This window comes from Armigeres subalbatus, chromosome 1 (genome assembly GCF_024139115.2).
Source record: "Armigeres subalbatus isolate Guangzhou_Male chromosome 1, GZ_Asu_2, whole genome shotgun sequence".
Lineage (NCBI taxonomy): Eukaryota > Metazoa > Arthropoda > Insecta > Diptera > Culicidae > Armigeres > Armigeres subalbatus.
The window spans coordinates 286,410,857-286,432,217 of NC_085139.1; the positions used below are offsets into that span (position 1 = coordinate 286,410,857).

Below are 21,361 nucleotides of genomic sequence, written 5' to 3' on the forward strand. Positions count from 1 at the left end.
GCATTATGATTATGTGGAGATGGTAAAAATGAATTATATTTTAATTAACTTTGCTGGATATATCGTTAAATTGTAATGTAAAATCAATTTCGGAATCCAGCCGCTGTACCCCACATCCGGACAGTTAGAATTTTAACACTCGAGCACGCGCTTTTTTTGTACAACACTATTTAACAAGAAAACATCGCTCGTGATACACAGCACGAGCGAGCCTGTATGAGCGTTTCAGAACCGCGTGCGTGCTGAACGGGTTATGTGCGCAAATAGCCATTTTTACAGCTGTTTTGTGAAATCAATTTAATTGTTTCTCTTGGCATCAGAAAACCACAGAAATAAGCAAAGTAGAAAATTGAGGATGGTTAAGAGTAGGATGTACCAAATTTAGCTGGAGCGTCAAATCAGCTCTACTAACACACATTAGATAGCCACCCCATGACAGCCGCGAGCAAACTGTTTTATTGACAGTTCATACGAAAAAACCGAAGAATCTCTTCGAGTAATGCCGGCTGTCTTCATGACGACGAATGAGCGTCAAAGCACACAAGACAACATTTACTATGAACAGCCCATCCGACTCACTACATCCACGGCGCTACGATGTCGAACTAGTTGCTGTGATGCCGAAAGTTTGGCAACAGCGTCCATCGTGCATTCGTGCATGCCGTCGCTACGACACTTCGGGTTGAATGAGAAGTAAGCAGCATGGAGCGACTGATAGCATGCAATGCGACAGTTAGTGCTCTTCCAAACTGACTGCAGCGGAAAGGCTGTACATTTGGAAAGCCTGCCCTACAATGTTGTTATTGAAAAGCGTTGCTTATAGGCCATAGCTTCAAAGCATTTGGAATCTATTACTAATCTATTTGAGTTGATTGAACAAACGAGGAAAGTGGCGTCTCACATTTTCATAAGTGATCCAAATCAATTCCCAGATTTTGACAACCGGGTTTGAAAAAAATTCCAGTCGACTGTAGAAATCCTACTCGTTATGACACTATTGAGACTCCCACTAAAATTAATGGCGGCTACTACATGACCTATAGACAACTTTTGTTTTGCTAAGTTTCAAGTTCGGAGTTCTCTTTTTTTCTACCACGAAATCTACCCAGATATCTGCTCCCTCAATGCGGAATATCTATTTACCATCCCTTTTAGAAGTAGCAAATTCTAAAGACTTACCGCAATGAGCGCGATCCTCCATGAAGCTGATCAAATCCGGCACCTTGATCACCGACAACATCGAGGTCTCATCCTTAGACAGCGCCAGCTCGAACTCCTTAAACTCCACCTCCTCACTGGTCTGCACCGTCATCCGCTCATTCTCCTCCAGATAGATGTCCAAAAACTCCGAATCGATTTTCACGCCCGCTTTTTCCGCTTCTTCCACACCGAAAACCCGCGCATCCGTCGTTCGCACTTCCATTGCCAGCGAGGGCGGAATCTTCCGAATGTTGTCCAGCTTGGCCATGATGAGACACCCGTAGTCGCAGAGGTACACGGTCGGACGGCCGTCACCCACCGACTCCAGACAGACGGCCCGGTACCACGTGTCCATGTTCCGCACTAAGCAAAGCTCGTGCAATCGGGGGGTGTAGTGTTCAACGAATCGGCTCACCTTCTTCCCGTAACTTTGCAGTTTGCTTTGGAGGTCCTGCAAGTACGGAAGATCGTCATACGCTATGAGAGACACGCGGAAGTCCAGCTTGATGGTCGTCCGGTTGAGGATCAGAATATCGAGTTGTTTGTTAGGAGGAAGAGTTTTATGGGGAACGGTTTTATAGTCGACGTAGGAGTCCGGATGCTCGGCTCCTTTATAGATGGGAATGGTTATGAGATCGTTGATTTTCTTATTGATGCTGATTCCGGCGGCTGTACGCAGTTCGCCATCCACCAGGTTGCCCATTTCAAGCTGGACCTTCATTTCGAGCGGTTGATCGATGAGGGTGTTCAGATAGGTCATGGCTTTCTCGATGTGGCCATACTCCTCGGTGATGCTCTTTAGGTGCACCTTATGGACGCGGACTTTGCGATATTTGAGGTCACTGTTGGACAGTAGGCGAATGTCGTCAATAGTAATGACTTGGATTAGGCCAAATTCGATGAACACACAAAGGGCTCCTTGTTTGGTGATTTTTACAATTAAAACGCGGGCATAGATTTTCAACGGTTCGTACAGTGCCAGGCATATGTCTCCAGGTTCGGGAAATGCGCTTAGCTTTTCTGCCGTCAATCCGGCTTTGGCGATATCGCTTAGTGTCTGTAAGTACTCTTTGTTGCTTTCTTTGTCCAGCGATCGCACAAAGACTCGTTCTTGACTTAACACCGATAGGATTACGATATGAGATCCTTTCCGAAAGTCTTCCTGTACCAAACAGGGTTCGTCTAGATCTTGGAATCCACCTTTTTTGCTCGGGGTGGAACACCTGCTGGTTTCGGTGTCGCTGGTTTTGGTCCGACATGCGTCCTTGTGGCGATCGTAGTCCATGTGCTGACAGTGCTTCGAGCAGTACTGCGTTCCGCAGAGACTACAGCTGAAGAACCCCCGCTGGCCACATGTCGTACAGAAACAATCTGGAAATAGGGCGCTTTTTTCCTTGGGCAGACTGCTGAAGCAGAAAGTTGGTTTTCCATTGATTTTGCCCTTAAGTTCCACTCGGTTCACGCCTTCTCGTTTCATAAAGTTTGTAATCCGATCCTCGATATTGGTGTCAAATCTGAAAATGAAAGAACGAGATTATTAAAAACGCCATTGACCAATCTCAAACATCAGGGTTCTATACTTACAATGGCTTTAACCCCCGATGTTCACTATCCACCAGTGTAACAACGCTGAAGATGCGATTGATGTCCACCCGCGACAGCGGAGACATCCGGTCTTCCTTCGATCGATAATAAGGTGCCGTGGCCAAGGTGCTTCTCTCCGGGAACCGAACCTTCAACGGAATCGAAAAACCACTCTTTATGCGGCGGGGTGCCAGCGTCAGTTCCCAACTTTCCTCGTCGCCACTGGCTTCGATGGTCTGAACCAAATTAACACCGGCAGAGGATTCGAACGGAGGGGGCGGTGCATGAATATTGGACTCCATTGCCGGTAGGGTTTTCTTTTCGTGCGCAAACGCAGGATAAAATTGAAAGCCCAGCTTGCGGTTCAGCTCCTGGATGGCCAAGCCGGCCTCACTGTGAACAATTGGAAAAGTATAGTTTGTGAAATCATTTGTTGAAGTAAAGAGGTATGTAGTAGATAATGAAGCCTAATAATTCAAGCATAATCGTTTATTTGTTGGCCAGAAGAAGGGAACCCCCCACGAAGAACAAAACAATACTAGAGAGCAACTACAACTAACTGGCGCCTGCTTTATGCATATCTTCATCGACACCGAGGCGTCGCGTCGTTGGTAATCCAACATTATTAACAAGGAATTTTCTTATAAGGGGGCCAGCCAATAAACAGAACGTCATTTGGCATAATCTGACGATAATAGTGAGGGCCATTTTGTACAACTGACCAATAGGAACCACGTCAATAGCAGCTTTGTTCAGCTATTTTGGAAAATTTAAATGAATGGTTGGAACATATGAATTCCAAGCAATTTTACTATTTTCATACAACGTTGTAACACCGTTCAAACAGCTGAAACATTAATGCTGTAAAATAAAAAAAATGAGTAGTCAAATGAGATATCCAGAAAAACCTGTGATATAAATGAGGCTTTCAATCTAAATATAAAATGGGTTTACGTGTTTCAGATGTGGTGTTTGTATCCATAACACTGTGTACTTCCCATCTGTCCAAAAGAGTATAACTGGTAACAATATGATCGCTCATTTTTTTTTTAAGAAATGTAGATTTCGTTTTAGAGTTAGATTTTCTAATTTCACACACAAACGGAACTAGTACAATCGGGCTTGACGTATTGGTTAATCAACTAGGAAAGCTGATCTGCGTTGCCGAAGTTGGGCACGTTACTCGATGTCGAAATCGTAGAACAGCAGATTGAGTACGAAGCGTTGAAGACAGCTCGCACTGTTGACCGGCATTTTTTTCTTGTATCCGAAGTTTCACAGAAGGGATTAGATGATCCGGCACTAAAGTGCCGTCCGAGGAGCATCTTGTGGAACTTCTTAAAGGCGAATACGATGGCCACTTCTTCATGGTCTAGTTGACTGTAACCTTGCTTCGTTTTCGTGAGTATCCTGAAGTTATGCTGCACGACCTTGATGGTCCCATCGGGTACCTTGAGGCGTCGGCAAAAAAACAATGCACTCCAGCTTTAGATAGTAGTGTGAGGAGACAATGATAGGAGGCGGTAGCATAGAAACGTTCACTCAATACGTTTCGAAGCAGTTTGAATGTTGCGATCGTGTTCTTCTTCTATTGTACCTCCAATAACGACGTCATTGAGATAGTTGGAAGTTACTTCAGCATAGGCTGCATTCCAAGCCGGGCATTCGGAAAAAAATCTGGCTGGACACATTAAGCAGCATTAAACTCCGTAGAGTAGACAATAAGAGCGGACCACCCGACCACCCTAATAAGTCAACTAGAGTGGTAAGGGTCTGTTCACAAATTACGTAACGCAAAAATCCGAGTTTTTGACCCCCTCCCGCCCCCTCGTAACAAAAAGTAACATTTTTGGTACACCCTCCCTCCCCCATGTAACGCGTAACTGTGAAAATTTTAAAGGCAGATTTTTTTTCCCTTTTCTGAAGCATTTGGGTTTTGGTATTTTTTTAACACTGTTAGAATGGGGACGGCACATGATCAAAAATCAAGGATATCAAGAATACAGCTAGCAGAAACGAAAATATAATTTGTGATCATAACCATGTACATTAGAGTGATTCAAATTTTGACTTTTTCGCTCCCCTATGCTTAAACGATGACATTTGCTGTTTTATTAATCCTCCTAAATTTTTAGCTGATTTGGATGTAACTAGACTGAGCACGAGCAGTTTGAAGTTTGTATGAAAATTACTATGAAAACAGTCACTTTCGTGGAAAACCATTCCGTAACGTTACTCATTAAGTTCTAAAAATATACGACTTCATTGGCAACATAGAAAATGTTGCAATGAAACTGGTCGTCTTTGTTGCGAAACGATTCTGTGATTGTAAGAAAAGTAATTGGGGAAATACTGAATCGTGGTAAATTCAATTTAACACGTAATAGAATAACATCAATATCAATAATGAGCATTTTTGTTTTCTTTATAACTTCGTTTACAAAAGTCAGATCACTTCGCAACAACAACTGTCCTATAACTAAGGAAGTATTCTATGAAGTCATCGGGACGATTACATTTGAATATTTAATGGGTTGCAACTCGGAACGGTATTTTGCTTTAGTGACGATTTCTATAGTAATTTCCATACAAACTTCAAACTGCTCGTGCTCAGTCTAGTTACATCCAAATTAATTAAAAATTTAGGATGATTTATAAAACAGCAAATGTCAACGTTTAAGCATAGGGGAGCGAAAAAGTCAAAATTTGAATCACTCTAATGTACATAGTTTTGCGGAACTGTGGTGTCGAGAAATACAATATGCACTTGGTATTTTTATGCATATCAGTCCCGCTATGTCAGCATGCTTGATTTCGATAATGATATACGATAACGATAAACAGCAATAACTTCAATCAGTGATTTAAAAATAAGACATTCAAATAAACTTTTATTCGCGATATGCGTAACATTTGGTACTACCCACCCCCTCCCCCACCTTTTAGTGTAACAAAGTATAACGCAACTTGGACCTCCCCCCTCCCCCCAGAAGCGTTACGTAATTTGTGAACAGACCCTAATATTGAGATTCTCCAGTGGATCGAGCTCGTGCTCGACGCATCGGACATCGCATACGAAACCGGACGCATCGGGAAAACTCGAGTCGAACACTTTTATTCAGCTCAAATTTCACTTTAATACAATCCGAGCCTTTCGTTGAATACCTTCGAGGATGACTCCAGGGTAACTGGGGAATCAGAAACGCTGCAATAGCGGGTGTCAATGGGCACAGAACAGAGGTTATAGCTAGCAACCCTATAACCAGAGACCGGCGGAGTGAAAAACTGTCGAAATGGCAACGTATGAAAATGCATGAAATCGTGACAATGATACTGGCAGCACTTGAAATTTTTGCTTGCTTCTTATTTCTTATGGATGCAAAAAGTAAACAAGTCGAAATGGAACCGCTTTTGACAGTTCGATTGGAAACAAGATGGCGTCTTCGCCGATCTCTTATTCTAGTATTTCTAATTTTATCTATTGAATTTTGTTATATAAGTGCTATTTTTTTTCTTGTTTTATGAATTATGGAGGAAATTAGACGTTTCCTCTGTCCGAAACAAGAGAAAACATGCACTGAACTCTTCATTGCTAAACATTTTTACTCCAAATGATTTTTTTTCGAATTTAGTTGTTTTGCCAAGGAAGGACGGCGAAAAACAGTAATTTGGAAATAACTCCGGAACGCAATGGCCGATCTGGCCAATTTTCAATAGGAAACAATGGGACCGGATTCCACGTCGAATGCAACAAAGCAAAACGGTCAATGATATAGATAGTAGAATCTATAGATGAGCGAAAGCATGGCTGAGTCGCTTGTTTTGACCGTGCAGACGCGCATATGACGTCACAGCCCTTAACATCTCCATTGAAATCGTGACGTCATGCTCGTTTGGAGACACGTTTGATAGTTCGTTTGGAGACAGAGGATTTATCTTCGCTCATCTATATATTCCACTATCTATAGTCAATGATAAGTACCGCCAAAACAACTGGCACAGCGTAGCTCATTCTAGGCGTGTAGTTGATGATAATGATGATGATGATATGTCCATTCGCTTTGACGCAGCCGCGCTGTTGCCATCTAGCGGCGACGGACGTGTGCGTGAAATCACTGTTTTTCAACATGGTGAAGTATAGGCAGTGTATTTTAAAATGCTGTTAAAATGTTATTAACAGTGATATGTTGAAAACTAAAAAAAACACAGGGTTAGAATTTTGAAAAACTACATGTTAGGCTCCTTATCTACACATGTTTTTTAATCAAAATAATTCAACTTTCGTGTTACCTATATGAAAGTAAATTAAATTTTTGACCCAAAAAATGAACAATTTTCTGCTTAAATGTGTTTTAACGCTTTAATAAGCATTTTAAAATTGACGTCCTATATCCCTGCTGGGTGAAAGCAAAAAACATCAGCCGACCCCCATTTTGTATTCTCGCTTTCGTCAGGGCCAATACTCGTCTCGCCTTCTACACGCAAAATTGAAAATATGCTCTTTTGTGGAGAAGTATGCTCTTTTGCGGGAGAATGGGACTACCCACAAAAGGAGTAAAATTTGATGCATAAAAAGCATAAGTTTTACACATTTTTCCTGTTTATATGAATAAAAGTTAATCATTTGTGATTTTGTGAATAAAATATAGTCATAACTGTGCATAATATTTATTCCTTTTTGTGTGTAGTCCCATTCTCCCACGAAAGAGCGTACTTTGAAGTCATATTTGAATACTTCATATTCAAAAGAGCATACTTTAAAGTCTTTTGTGTGTAAACTTTTTTAGCAGTGTACCCAAGTAACCAAAAGTTCCTTTAAGAGTACGTTTTTCGCTTAAGCAGCTCAGTAAAGCTGATTTATTGATCGAATTTATTGAGTTTTTTAAGTTTTTATATTGAAACACATTAAAGTAATCCTGATGTATCAAGACATGCAGAAATATCCATGGAATTCGAAATATTTACAAAAACATAAAAGAATTTTTATTGAAATTTTTTAACGTTGTTTCTGAACATTTTCAGATTTCGAGTTGTGCCTGTATTGCACGAAACCGTTGATACAGGGAAAACATATTTAAAAGATTACAAAATGGTTCATTGATAAGCCATTAAAAAAAATACATAAAAATGTTCATATGCCTAATGTTTTCTTTAAGTTAATTCTAACGATCTAACAGTCTTTCGCTGTAAAATGCAAGCTAAGACTTTACTTTCAGTAAACCTATCTTCTAAAAAGGGTCCTCCACTGTTCTGTACTCGGTAAATCTTTTATTTTTGCAGTACCTTTGGTAAATCTCTCGTAGGCGTACCTTCTTAACTGAACTGTCCATTGTTTAATTTCAAAAAGATTATGAAATAAAGGTAGGAAGGTTGAACAGTTTAGTGTGTCAAAAATGGTACCTGGAAATCTGCGTAAATTGCAGGAAGCTCCCAAGGAGAATAGACTTCATAAAAGTTCCTGAAAATATGGAAGTAGGATTGTTGATAAAATTAAAGAAAATTATTTAAAGCTCGTAAGACTTTTTTGAACAAACACTTGAAAATAAGCAGGAATTTGAGAAAAAGCGATAAAACTTTATTAAATATCGATTGAAGACCTAGCATTACTATAAGTCATTATCAAAATACAAAGAGGCTAAATATTGATGAAGACTTATAAGAAACTATCAATCAATATTTACAATATTTACTTAAGGCTCTATAAACCGTAATCAATTCGATAATGACGATGATTTTATTTGAATCCGCACTAATACTAATAAAGTTTTGAACTAAATTCAATATTTTGGGGCTATTTGCCGACTTACCTCCATCATAGCATATTCATTGCATTTTCATATTAATTTTTCACTTATCTAAATTATCAATTACTGAGGAATTGCTGAAAAAACGCTGAAAACTGCCTTTTTTCCTTTCCTGCCGGCATTCGAATTTTTTCGAACGCATACTAACTCCGAACGTTCGGAGCAAACACATACACACGCACTTGATTTTTCACTTGATCTTTTTCCACTGTTTCCTTGATTTAATCACTCCTAAAACATATTCACTAACTGAGTTTCACCTTTTTATTCAATCTTGACTACCGATTAATTCACTTCACGTCCAAAAACTGTCAAAAACTGCTTTCCGAAAATCGAAGTGAGAGACAAATTTGACGACCGTATTGTAAATGCAATAAAATGCGGAAGACTCAAATTCACTAGCGCAATAAGTGAAATGGTGAGAACAAAATCTACGCGATGCAACTTCATTCAATCCGAACAATACAACGTATACGCCAGCCAGCACGCAAACAAAGGTGTGCATACAAAAGAAAATAATCATCTCCTCTCCGTTGCCAGATTTATTTATTGAAAAAAGTCATTGTTGTTTGTCGGACTGAACAAATATACCAGAAATAAATATTTAAACATGTTATGTAAGCTTCTGTTGCATTCCAAGTGGTTAATAAATGTTTTTAAACCGATAAATACCCATATAATTGATGCATCGCGAACATGTGTTATGATATAGAATAAACATTTCGTCAAGTCTGGCAACATTATGCATCAGCTGGCATATTTTAACACCCCATTTCCACCCACCCCAGTTGTAAACAAAATTTATCTATTGCTGCTGCACTTTTCCGTACCAATTGCCTCACTATTACAAACAAGCGATACAGTCATTAATTTTCAAAATATTGTGATGGAGTCTTGAGCCTTAATCAAAGCATTGCATTGTTTCGGGACTGATTTGCGTTTCGGGATCGATTCTGTAGAATGCAAACGTTTCCCCTTAAACTAATTCCTCTGTCTGATAGAGCAAAGCTTATTCTGTTGGATACATATCGTTATTTTGTCAGAAAATGCTCGCTTCATAATGAAAATAATGGAGAGTGTATTTTCAGTGCGCATGCTCCTGCGGCTCTTGCGTGCATTTTTTGGACAGATTGATTTGACATTTTGATTATTCAAATATCCCTCAATTAGTTGCACTTAATGAATTAAGAAAATATAATCGTAAAAATATAATTCATTTCAAATATACAGCCTCGAATTCAAGTGTTTTAAAATTATAATAAGGGCCTGTTCAAATATTACGTAACGCGAAAAATGTTGTTTTTAAGAACCCCCCACCCCCTCGTAACAATCCGTAACAATTTTCATCCCCACCCCTATGCGTAACGCGTAACAAATGCGATTTTTTTAAAAAGATCCTAATATTAGTTGAATTTGAAGGACTGTGCCATATTATCTTTTGTATATTTCATGCTTTTTCAAAAATAATGAATATTTTTTGAATTTTTAAAAATATTTTTCCCTTTGGAAATAACTTGTTACGCGTAACAATATTTCGAAGGACCCCCACCCCCTATATCTTGCGTTATGTAATATTTGAACAGACCCTAAGATCTGCTATATTATAAAATTAACATATACTTTTGGATTACAGGTCGGACTTGATTATCCGGAGACTCGATTATCAGGGGACTCGATTATCTGGGGTTCGATTATCCGGAATTTTAGACTCGATTATCCGGAGTATTTTTTTCTCCGATTTTTTTTAAAATTTAATTTTATAGTTTTATAGTTATAGTGTATATTATAACATTTAACCCGTTTCGGTCTGACCTAGAAATCAAAATTGAAATAACCCGTGTAGGCTCATTTTTCGTCCGATTGCCATGAAATTTTCAGGAAAGAAGCGTCATCATGCCTATTTTTTGGTACATTACTTGATTTTATCATGGTGCCAATCCGGCCGGATTTATTAAAGGGGGGTCCTGGGTCAGATGCAGTCAAAAACGGGTCATTTTTTAAAACCATTGATAAATGAACGAAAGTGACCAGAATGCTGATGCAAACGTGGTCAATCATCATTGACCAGCATCAAAAGTTAGTTTTGATACAATTGAATCACCAAGACATGGTTGCGGATGTTCCGGGAACCTGATTCCCTGGGGTATCCCTGGGGTGGTGGACAGTTTTCAAGTGGACACAACCCAGTCATGCGACATATCAAACTTCATGGTTTTGGGAGACAATCCTGATAGATGAGTTTTTGGGAGGTTTTGGACACATTTGCCACATCCGGAAGTGTTCCCGGGATCCTGGTTCCCTCAAGGAAGTGGACAAATTTCGATTAGCACCGAAACCCATCTTGCGACATATCAAACTCCATGATTATGAAAGACAAGCTCAATAGATGAGTTTTTGAGAGGTTTTGGACACATTGGCCACGTCCGGAAGTGTTCCCGGGAGCTTGGTTCCCCCAAGAAAGTGGACAAATCTTGCCTAGCACCAAAACCCATCTTGCGACATATCAAACTCCATGATTTTGAAAAATAAGCACAATAGATGACATTTTGAGAGGTTTTGAGCACATTGGCCATGTCCGGAAGTGTTCTTGGGCGCCTGATTTCCTCAGGGGACCGGATAAAGTTCGATTAGCACCGAAACCCATCTTGCGGCATGTCAAACTCCATGATTTTAAAAAACAAGCACAATACATGAATTTTTGAGATTTTGGACACATTGGCCACGTTCGGAAGTGTTCCCAGGAGCCTGGTTCCCTCAGGGAAGTGGACAAATTTTGATTAGCACCGAAACCCATCTTGAGACACATCAAACTCCATGATTTTGAAAAACAAGCTCAATAGATGACATTTTGAGAGGTTTTGAGCACATTGGCCATGTCCGAAAGTGTTCCCGGGAGCCTGATTCCCTCAGGGGACCGGACAAATTTCGATTAGCACCGAAACCCATTTTGCGGCATGTCCAACTCCATGATTTTGAAACACAAGCTCAATACATGAATTTTTGAGAGATTTTGGACACACTGGCCACGTCCGGGAGTGTTCCCGGGAACCTAGTTCTCTCAGCGAAGCGATCAAATTTCAATTGGCTCCAAAACCCATCTTGCGACATATCAAACTTCATTATTTTGCTTGACTTTCAAAATCATGGAGTTTGTTGCGTCACAAGATGAGTTTCGGTACTTATCTAAATTTGTTTACTTCCTTGAGGAAACCAAGTTCCCAAGAACACCAAGCTTGTCTTTCAAAACCACGGAGTTTGATGTGTCGCAAGATGGGTTTCGGTGCTAATCGAAATTTATCCGCTTTCCTGAGGGAACCAGGCTCCTGGGAACACTTCCGGACGTGGCCAATGTGTCCAAAATCTCTCAAAAACCCATCTATTGAAGTTGTCTCTAAAAATCATAAAGTTTGATATGTCGCAATATGGGTTTTGATGCTAGGCAAGATTTGTCCACTTTCTTGACGGAACCAGGTTCCAGGGAACACTTCCGGATGTGGCCAATGTGTCCAAAACCTCTCAAAAACACATCTTTTGAGCTTGTCTTCCAAAATCATGGAGTTTGATATGTCGCAAGATGGGTTTCGGTGCTAATCGAAATTTGTCCGCTTCCCTGAGGAAACAAGGTTCCCGGGAACGCTTCCGGACGTGGCCAATGTGTCCAAAATCTCTCAAAACCCATCTATTGAGCTTGTCTTTCAAAACCATGGAGTTTGATGTATCGCAAGATGGGTTTCGGTGCTTATCGAAACTTGTCCGCTTCCCTGAGGGAACCAGGCTCCCGGGAACACTTCCGAACGTGGCCAATGTTTCCAAAATCTCCCAAAAACTCATCTATTGAGCTTGTCTCTAAAAATCATGGAGTTTGATATGTCGCAAGATGAGTTTTGGTACTAGGCAAGATTTGTCCACTTTCTTGATCGAACCAGGTTCCAGGGAACATTTCCGGATGTGGCCAATGTGTCCAAAACCTCTCAAAAACTCATCTATTAGCATTGTCTTCCAAAACCATGAAGTTTAATATGTCGCAAGACTGGGTTGTGTCCACTTGAAAAGTGTCCACCACCCCAGGGAACATCCGGAACCATGTCCTGGTGATTCAATTGTATCAAAACTAACTTCTGATGCTGGTCAATGATGATTGACCACGTTTGCATCAGCATTCTGGTCACTTTCGTTCATTTATCAATGGTTTTAAAAAAATGCCCCGTTCTGGCTCTGTATCTGACCCAGGCCCCCCCCCCCCCCCCCCTTAATAAATCCGGCCGGATTGGCACCATGGTAAAATCAAGTAATGTACCAAAGAATAGGCATGATGACGCTTTTTCCCTGATAATTTCATGGCAATCGGACGAAAAATGAGCCTACACGGGTTATTTCAATTTTGATTTCTAGGTCAGACCGAAAGGGGTAAATATTATAATATTGACTATAACTATTTTAACAATATGGGACGTATCTAGGTTGTAGGAGAGGAGTTGAAAAAGGGGTTGCTTTGTATATTGAAATTTAACTATAGACTTGTATATCAAATTCATGAATTCAAATGAATATATTACTGTTATATTCATACAAAACATGATTTTACATGAACATGAACTAGGGGTGTTTTGTATATAGAACATTCCATGGAAGTCCGTTTGCTCTCTCTTCCTTCCATGCAACTACTTGACCTATTGTCAAGTAGGTAAGCTGTTGCAGTTTAGACAAAATGTTTAGATCAATCCAATGTGGTTCTAAAACTGATGAAGCAGTCGCTCATTCGACAGATGAAAACGTAACCTCGCCAACATAGAACGCAACGCATATGTTTGGGTGCATAACAAGAATTGCAGAAATTGCTTTCATTGATTAATTTCACATTTCAACCATTAGGCAAAGTTGTAGAAAAACCTTCGCACTAGAAGTCCACCATACAACATATTTTGAAATTCAGCTTCTGTAATGTGTTATTGACAAACTACTAAATGATCGAACGCAAATTACTGAATGATCGTTAACATCCTTGATTGTAATAAAAAAAATATTTTTTGCAATTCCTGATCATAATACCTGGTTTACAGTTGGCGTTCGAGTGATAAAACGGCCTACTTTTCCATACCGATGACATGGGTGCTTTAATGAACATTATGCAACTCAAATGGGTTGCTATAATGGAAAACCAGCATTAGAACAATAATTACATGACCACATTTAGCTGAATTGGCTTGAATGATTGTTCAAATAGTGTATTCTTTGTGTCACGTAATAAATGAAATAATTTGAAGGACATGACATCAAATTCTCCAAAGGCAGGTTTATCTATCGCCTTATGATCTGTCGAGCACACAATGGAGCACGATAACATGGAATCCGTTTGTTTTCTGCAGCAACGTGATTTTTTGGCAAGATTGGTCTTGTTAAGTGAATAAAATTGTACCATTTTGGAACAGATTTATTATATTTGAGCCTATTTTTCGTCATTGCAAAAAATAGCGTGTGCAACTCGTTGCAAAACTCGATTTTTGCAACTAGTTGCACAAACTACTATTAAATATTCACGCAGAGAAAGTCAACCTTTTTGAACCAAAAAATAAAATTATTGAAATATTTTTTAAAATCAAATATTTTTTTTTAAAGCAAAACTAAAATAGGGGCAATGACGGCCTTGGCAGGTTTCGTTCTATTATTGGCAGGGGGTTTTTTATGACTTATTATGCTCAAATTTTGCCCAAACATTCGTTGCATATCAAAGAATATTGTGGCCAAATTTCATAAAATTCGGTCGACAAAAACCCCCCTGCCAATAATAGAACAAAACCTGCCAAAGCCGTCTGTTCCCCTATATTTAATTCAAAAAAATTTATTGTTGTTTCTACTACTACTATATTGTAATCAAAAATTTATTTTAAATATTATATAAAATTTCTTATGATTATCAATTGTTTTATTTTTGGTTAGGTTTCGAGTGAAAAATATAACCACAATAATTATATTTGTATTTTTTTCAAATATTTACTTCACACACTAGTTTATAATATACTGCTTTAATTTATACTGGATTTCAGTAGAAACAACATTAAAAATTTTCGAATTAAATATATTTTAGTTTAGATTTAAAAAATAAAATATTTGAGTTTAAAAGATATCTCAATTATTTTATTTTTTGGTTCAAAAAGGTTGATTTTCTCTGTGTGTTGCTTTCTTTTGAAAATTGACTAGATCAAACTTTTGATTCATAAATAATTACGCACCAGAGAATGCCTGCTGTTCGCGGTCATTTGTCCTGATCCTTGCAATCTTTCGATGATTAAATCACAGACAAACAGACGTAACAGCTTGAACATTTTTCTGAAAAATCCATCGCTCAACTACTCTACCACCATCTTGCGAGCATGTTACACGAAACGATGTTTCGTATGACATCGTCACCAGAAGGCGCTGGAGTGAAATGTCAAACCCGAAGGATTACGACACTAGCGTCTCTAGTTTTGAATTGCGCAATCAATCAAATTCAAATGGATCGTTGAAGTCATGGTCGATGGTAATTTTTCTAGTGTTACGTCTGTTTGTCTGTGATTAAATGTTTCTCTTCTTCTTCTTCTTCTTCCTTATTCATGTCTTCTTCTGCGTCGATGGCAGTTTGCTGCACTGAGTCATAATCTACCCAGCATTGGTTGACGACTTCTAGTCGCGCTCGAACCAATGCTGCTGTAATCCCAGGCTTCGATTCGCGCTATCAACGTTGGGCATGAATTTACTCCCTTTCTTTCTGAACAATTGATAATCATATTTTTTTCAATAACATTATTTGTTATAGTATAAGCTATTTTCACCATTTTTTATTTATGTAGGGGGAAAGACGGCTTTGGCAGGTTTTGTTCTATTATTGGCAGGGGGGTTTTTGTCGACCAAATTCTATGAAATTTGGCCACAATATTCTTTGATATGCAAAGAATGTTTAGGCCAAATTTGAGCCTAGTCAGTCATAAAAAACCCCCTGCCAATAATAGAACAAAACCTGCCAAATCCGTCATTCCCCCTAACACATCGAGTAATATTTTTGTTCAATTAATAACACATTTAGTAATATTTTTGTTAAAACTAGAAGAGATTTTGTTACAATTTTTGTTATTTTAATTACTAATGGTACATGTTTTATAAAAACCGCTCTTATTAAAAACTGCTGTAACAGAATAACAAGTTCTGATATAAATCTGTGAACTCCACTCGTGGAAAACTTATTCCAGAATCCAGGTTATCCGAGGCTTGTCACAACCCCTTATCACAACGGACCTTTCCATCCACTGACTGGTAGGTTCCAGCGGTCCTTCCTCTGCTTCAGACCCATAAGGGGTCCGAAAAAGTTCAGTTTTAGGGTAGTTAACTTGTGTTTACACGGTTAGAAAAAAGTACCTAATTTTAGAAGTTGTTAGTTGTTAATTAGTTAGAAGTTGAGTGAAATTTACCTAACTTTTGATTAGTTTCTATTTAAAATTAAGTATATTTTACTTAATATTAAATGAAAAAAAAACTTAATTTTGAGTTACCACATTAAACCCCCGATTTGAGTGAAAAATACTTATGTATTACGTACTTTTTTCTAACTGTGTACATGCTGAGGAGGCGCGATGCTCCGCATATTACTCCCCTGGAATTTATAGACATGATTTAGATCTTCCAGGCAGTTTCGAATTGATATGATAGAGTCTATAATATTGTTTGGAAACTTTGGAGATGCGTTCATGGTACGTCCATTTCGGGATTAGTATGATCACGTTTGTTTTAGTTCGGAAACATAAAATAGAAAAGGAGGGGGCAGGATGGATGGGGGAACAAATTTCTAATCATTTGATGCCTAAAAAGAATAATTATCAATCAAAATAAATCAACAAAATTTTACACTTTAGGTCGAACTTGGGTTAAAAATGTGTTCCACGAGTGCTGATCACCTATGCTACTAAAAGATCGAGATTGAATTGGAGATTGGCATTGTTATTGCTCATCAAAATGAAAACTCAATCCTAACTACCCCGAAAATCCTTTCACCATGCCGCCACGAGCACAGCCACCATATGCCACTCATAGGCGATGTCCCTCTCACCACCTTGACAGCCTTCTGAAGTATCTACCAAAAGATTTAAGAACTAGAATGAATTATTGACGTGTCAATAGCCTTTATATAAAATAATAATTTGTTCAAGCATATCTACTAAATCTTCTAATATTCCTTTCAACCAAATTCTTTCAAACGCCGTGGTGCGATGCTGATGGGTTTTTGCAAACGATTAATTTTTAGTTTCATTGTCTAGTTTTCTTTGAGACACCGAACTATTTTTTTAAAGTTTTTCCAGTGAGTGTTGAACGGATGTTGATTCCAGGGGGTACTATTCTGCTTTCGCATATCAGTCCCATACTGTTTTTCGCATACTGAGAAAATAGCCTTTGAAGTTTCAAATAGCATCTTTCATATAAAACTTTTAAAAAATCTATTAAATTAAAACATCATCGGATCCTGTAGAAACTTTGCTACTTTATTCATCATTTATTCGATAGACTAGTGTGAAACGATTGCGTATGATTGAACCTTGCATAGGTAGTTTAGTTTAGGCATCTTTACTGTCCCCTCATCATTTCTGACGATCACGGTATCCGACCACCCTACCACCGAAATAGCCCACGTTGTAAAACGCTCAACCTTCCATGCAGAAGCATCGACATTCCTCACCGGCACAACAAATGCTTTTGGTTCAATTAACGATCCAGATTAGAAATATTACGGTTACTGACTTTGTGCATCGAGTGGCTAATTTAATCGATGATATAAACGATAGCACAAAAGAATGTGTTGGGGAATTTGTGGGGATTTTCTTTTGAATATATTTTATGAACTTGATTTTTGCTTTATCATTTTGGCAGTGACTAGATGTAGTAACCCTCGGCTAATTCCAAACATTTCATCCACACGAAATCAGAAGTATGAAAACTCTACTCACAGACTAGGCGTAAAAAATGAGGGAAACATCATTTCTAATAGAATAACATTTGGGTTATCTCCTAAAGTGATTATTATTTTATCAAATTTCCCAAAAAACCCTGATTTGTAACGTAAAGGATTTTAAATGTCGAACTGTTTCGGCAACAGTTCCACTCACCTTTGATTGGCAAACTCCACGAACGCCATTCCCTTGTCCTGTTTGGGCTTGTGCACATTGATCACCGTTCCATACAGCCGACACAGCTCCCGCAGACCATCCTCCGTCAGGTCCCGGGTGTTCTTCAGCCGAATCCGCACCGCCGCCGGCGTATCGCTGTGGGTCAAATCACTGGACTTGCTGGCCGCAGCAGCGGCCGATGCGGCGGCCAACGCCGCCGGCTGCTGCTCATCATCCAGGTCCGCTCCCGGCCCGGTGTCGTAGCGGTTCAGCATCGGGTCGTAATAGTCGTGGGTCATTTGGTCCAGACGGTCATCCAGCGGGAGACCGACCACCGAAGACGGTGGCTGCACGTTCACGACTGTAGTCGCCGTCGATTTCTCCGACGGTGTGCTCATGTTGGACACGCGGTTCTACTAAACTTTATGCTGCCGTAAGCAAATTCCACGAATTTAGATGCCGGCAGATCAAATAACACAACGTGAAAGATGCACACACGCGAAACTCGGACGCCGTTTTGCAAAAAAGCACAACACAAAAGATAATCGATTTGACAGTTGGATGAACTGTTTCGTTCGGCAGCGACGGAAGAAAAGAAAAAGAATGATGAACACAAATGAACTTGTGGAGGCGTGAACAAACTGCTTGATTTTTTTACTCAGGCCCGTATGCACAAGTTAAGAATATTCAATGAAATTCTATAGACCGTAAACTTCATATTAAGGTTGAGATAATTGTTTTACCATAAATATGTATTGTTCATAGAACTTAATGTTAATGGTTAACGATATCAACTATGTTTAAGATATATTTGTAACTGTACGAAGAACGGTAAATTTGTATGCGGGTAGTCAAAAAACTCCGCATTATATTCATGAGTTTACACATGGATTTTTGCAATGGGGGTAGCGAAATGGATTCCATATTTTCGACACATATATTCCATGCGTCCACATGCATTGCATGTACGTGCACACATACTTTCCATGTGGGTCATAGTATCCATGTGTGAATTTGTATGCAAATAAGTATGTGCCGACGCATGATATGCACATTTCAAAATACATGGATTTTTGCCATAAAGTATGTGTCGATTTTCCTGAGTGTAGGTAGTCATATAGAAAAATAAGAGCATCATTAATGGGCGCGAGTATTTTGATCACCTTCGCAGTGCTGTCGTTTTATTTAGTCGCTCTTTTTTGTATCGGTCATTGTTTTCGGTTTTAGTTGCAATATTTTGTTTGACAATTAATGAAATAGCAGCGTTATCACCGCACTACCAAATTTGATCACCTGTCAATTGCGCTACTATTATAGAAGCCCATTTAGTAGCGACCAGTAAAGTGTCAAGTGAAGCGCTGCCAAACTACTAATACTCGCGCCCTGGGTGGTGCGAATCCAGCTATCCACGCTCGGTAATGGCGGCTTGTCGGTGTGTGAAAATCAGTCGGTCACTGTACTTTTTGACACTAGGTGGAGGAAAACCCACACGGACAGATAAATCAACCCAAACTTTGAGTTCAATTAGGGTCTCGCCGACATTTTTCACCAACACGAACGCAGGTTCGTGGTTGCAAACAATCCCATTTGATTTTGCCGTGACAGCTGCTCGTGGTTGCAAACAAACCGAGTAAAAGTGTGAGTGAAACGTGCGTGTACGTACACGAACGCAGAAAGCCTAATATACGCACTATTGAGAATATAGCAGAAAAAATTTACCCAAATTTGGGTAGTTTTCCCTTTCTTTCCCACGATTGCCATCAAAACTAGAGCAAGATGCAAACACCTCACCGAGGTTGCTCAGCCCAATAACCCAAATTTGAGTAAATTCAATATTCTCTATTTTGGGTTGATCAAGCTCCGCTTTGGATAAATTAAACTCAGCTTTGGGTAAATTGTTTACATGGGATTAAAGGCAAACTACCTAGTGCCAGAAAAATCATTTTACTCAAATTTGGGTTATTGGCCCAAACCCCGGTTTTGAGTGCAAACAACCCACTTTTGGGTAGTTTTGGTTTTCAGTGCACTGGCGAAAAGGCCTTTTTTCCCTTCCCCTCACCCAGGAATGCCAGTTAGGTTCTGCAGCGTCTGTATCTAACCTCAAACTGATGACTGATTAGTAGTACTTCGCGTTGGACTTGGGGGCAGCCAACCAATCACAAACTCGATCCTTGTCGGAGTCAGTGGAAAGTACTACTGAACTGTCAAAAAAGTTCATTCGACGAGGACCGAATTCATTCGTGACGTCATGCTGCAGAACCTAGTGGGCTTTCCACCAGCTAGTGTCAAACAGTACAGTGACCGATTGATTTTTACACACCGACAACCCGAATAGAAATGAACCATTCATCAAATCGGTAATATTATTCAGTTTCTATTCATGGAATGATAATTCTTCAAGTAATAGCACTTTTATGATTCTATGATACAAATGAAAAATGTCAAACTATTCATAATTAAATTTCGATCATACACCAAACGATTATTATTCATAGAATCATTGAATGCATGATAAAGTGATTGTAACCTCAATGATACAGACATATTTTTTGTTCGCATAAAAAGGTAATTTTTGAATGGTAACGATACTTAACGACCCGTTCAGCGTATCATCCAAATTCCAAAAATTGTAGAGGCTATCGTCAAAACTATTCGTGGTACAATTGGTGTATAATTTACTACGATACCATAAATAATCTTATAATAAAGTGTATAATCGAAAAATGATTAGTGGAAAAATTGATGTTTGATATTTTTCTATGCGGGAAGCCGCCATTACTTAGCGTGGAAAGCTGGATAGAATCGATTTGGTTGTCAAGTTTTTGTTGTTGTCAAGATTGAGTTTTGTATTATTTGTAACAAATATTTTCACATTATATTTCGAGTTGAAAATTAGTAGGAATGCAATTAAAAAGCACTCGTTACGAAATTTCACGAGATTCAACAGCTGATTGGATCAGGAATGTATGTAAACCATTGTAAAGTCATGTAGAGTCTCGTGCATTTGTGCGCCTTCATGCAGCATGGAAAGAGAAATTCGAAGAGCGGGAAATGTTTGACAGCCAAGCTGCAAAATAAGTTTGCTTATACTGTCGTCATACGCATATTTGTCCCATGTTTGCTGGGATTCCCTATATACATGGGACAGTTATGCGTATAACAGCAGTATATGATTGATTTCAAAATATCTCTCTACTCGCTTGAGAGCAGAAAAGTGGCTCTATCCGCTGCACCCAGCTCGTGCCCGTTAATCTTGCTCTAAAAAAAGGCCCTAATATATGTGTCGGATTGCTTACAACAGTTACTACAGTATACCCCCGCTGATCCGACAAATATATGACTGGACTATCGAGGTTTCTCTCGTTAATCCGACTGTCAAATCCATACAAATGAATCAAAACAAAATCACAGCACTAATTTGAAAACAGACAGCATAATGTGTTTAAATGGATGTCGATACTTTTCAATCCGGTAAATTCCGAATTAGCGAGATCCGGATTAACGAGTCGTCGGATTAGTGATGAGCGGATAGCGGGGGGGGGGGGGATACTGTATTATACAACAGTTACTATATTGAATTGGGTTGTTTAGCAAAGAAAAATATGAGGTTTTTATAGTTTAACATAAAGAGCATGCTTTTCT

General features: G+C 39.1%; 2 protein-coding genes across 5 annotated transcripts in view; one reads left to right on the forward strand and one right to left on the reverse strand.

Annotated features, from left to right (window-relative positions):
• The window catches only part of LOC134207680 (uncharacterized), a 91,470-nt gene extending 73,199 nt beyond the window's left edge, over positions 1-18,271 (reverse strand). Inside the window, exons 1-3 of the mRNA XM_062683475.1 lie at positions 17,720-18,271; positions 2,785-3,177; positions 1,180-2,714 (exon numbers count right to left, since the gene is read on the reverse strand). Of these exons, the coding sequence (XP_062539459.1) occupies positions 1,180-2,714; positions 2,785-3,177; positions 17,720-18,117 (2,326 nt within the window). The 5' untranslated portion in view covers positions 18,118-18,271. The remainder of the gene's footprint in view (positions 1-1,179; positions 2,715-2,784; positions 3,178-17,719) is intronic.
• LOC134207679 (coronin-7) overlaps positions 1-21,361 on the forward strand; it is a 101,350-nt gene that overhangs the window by 74,593 nt on the left and 5,396 nt on the right. The gene's annotated exons all lie outside the window — the stretch shown is intronic.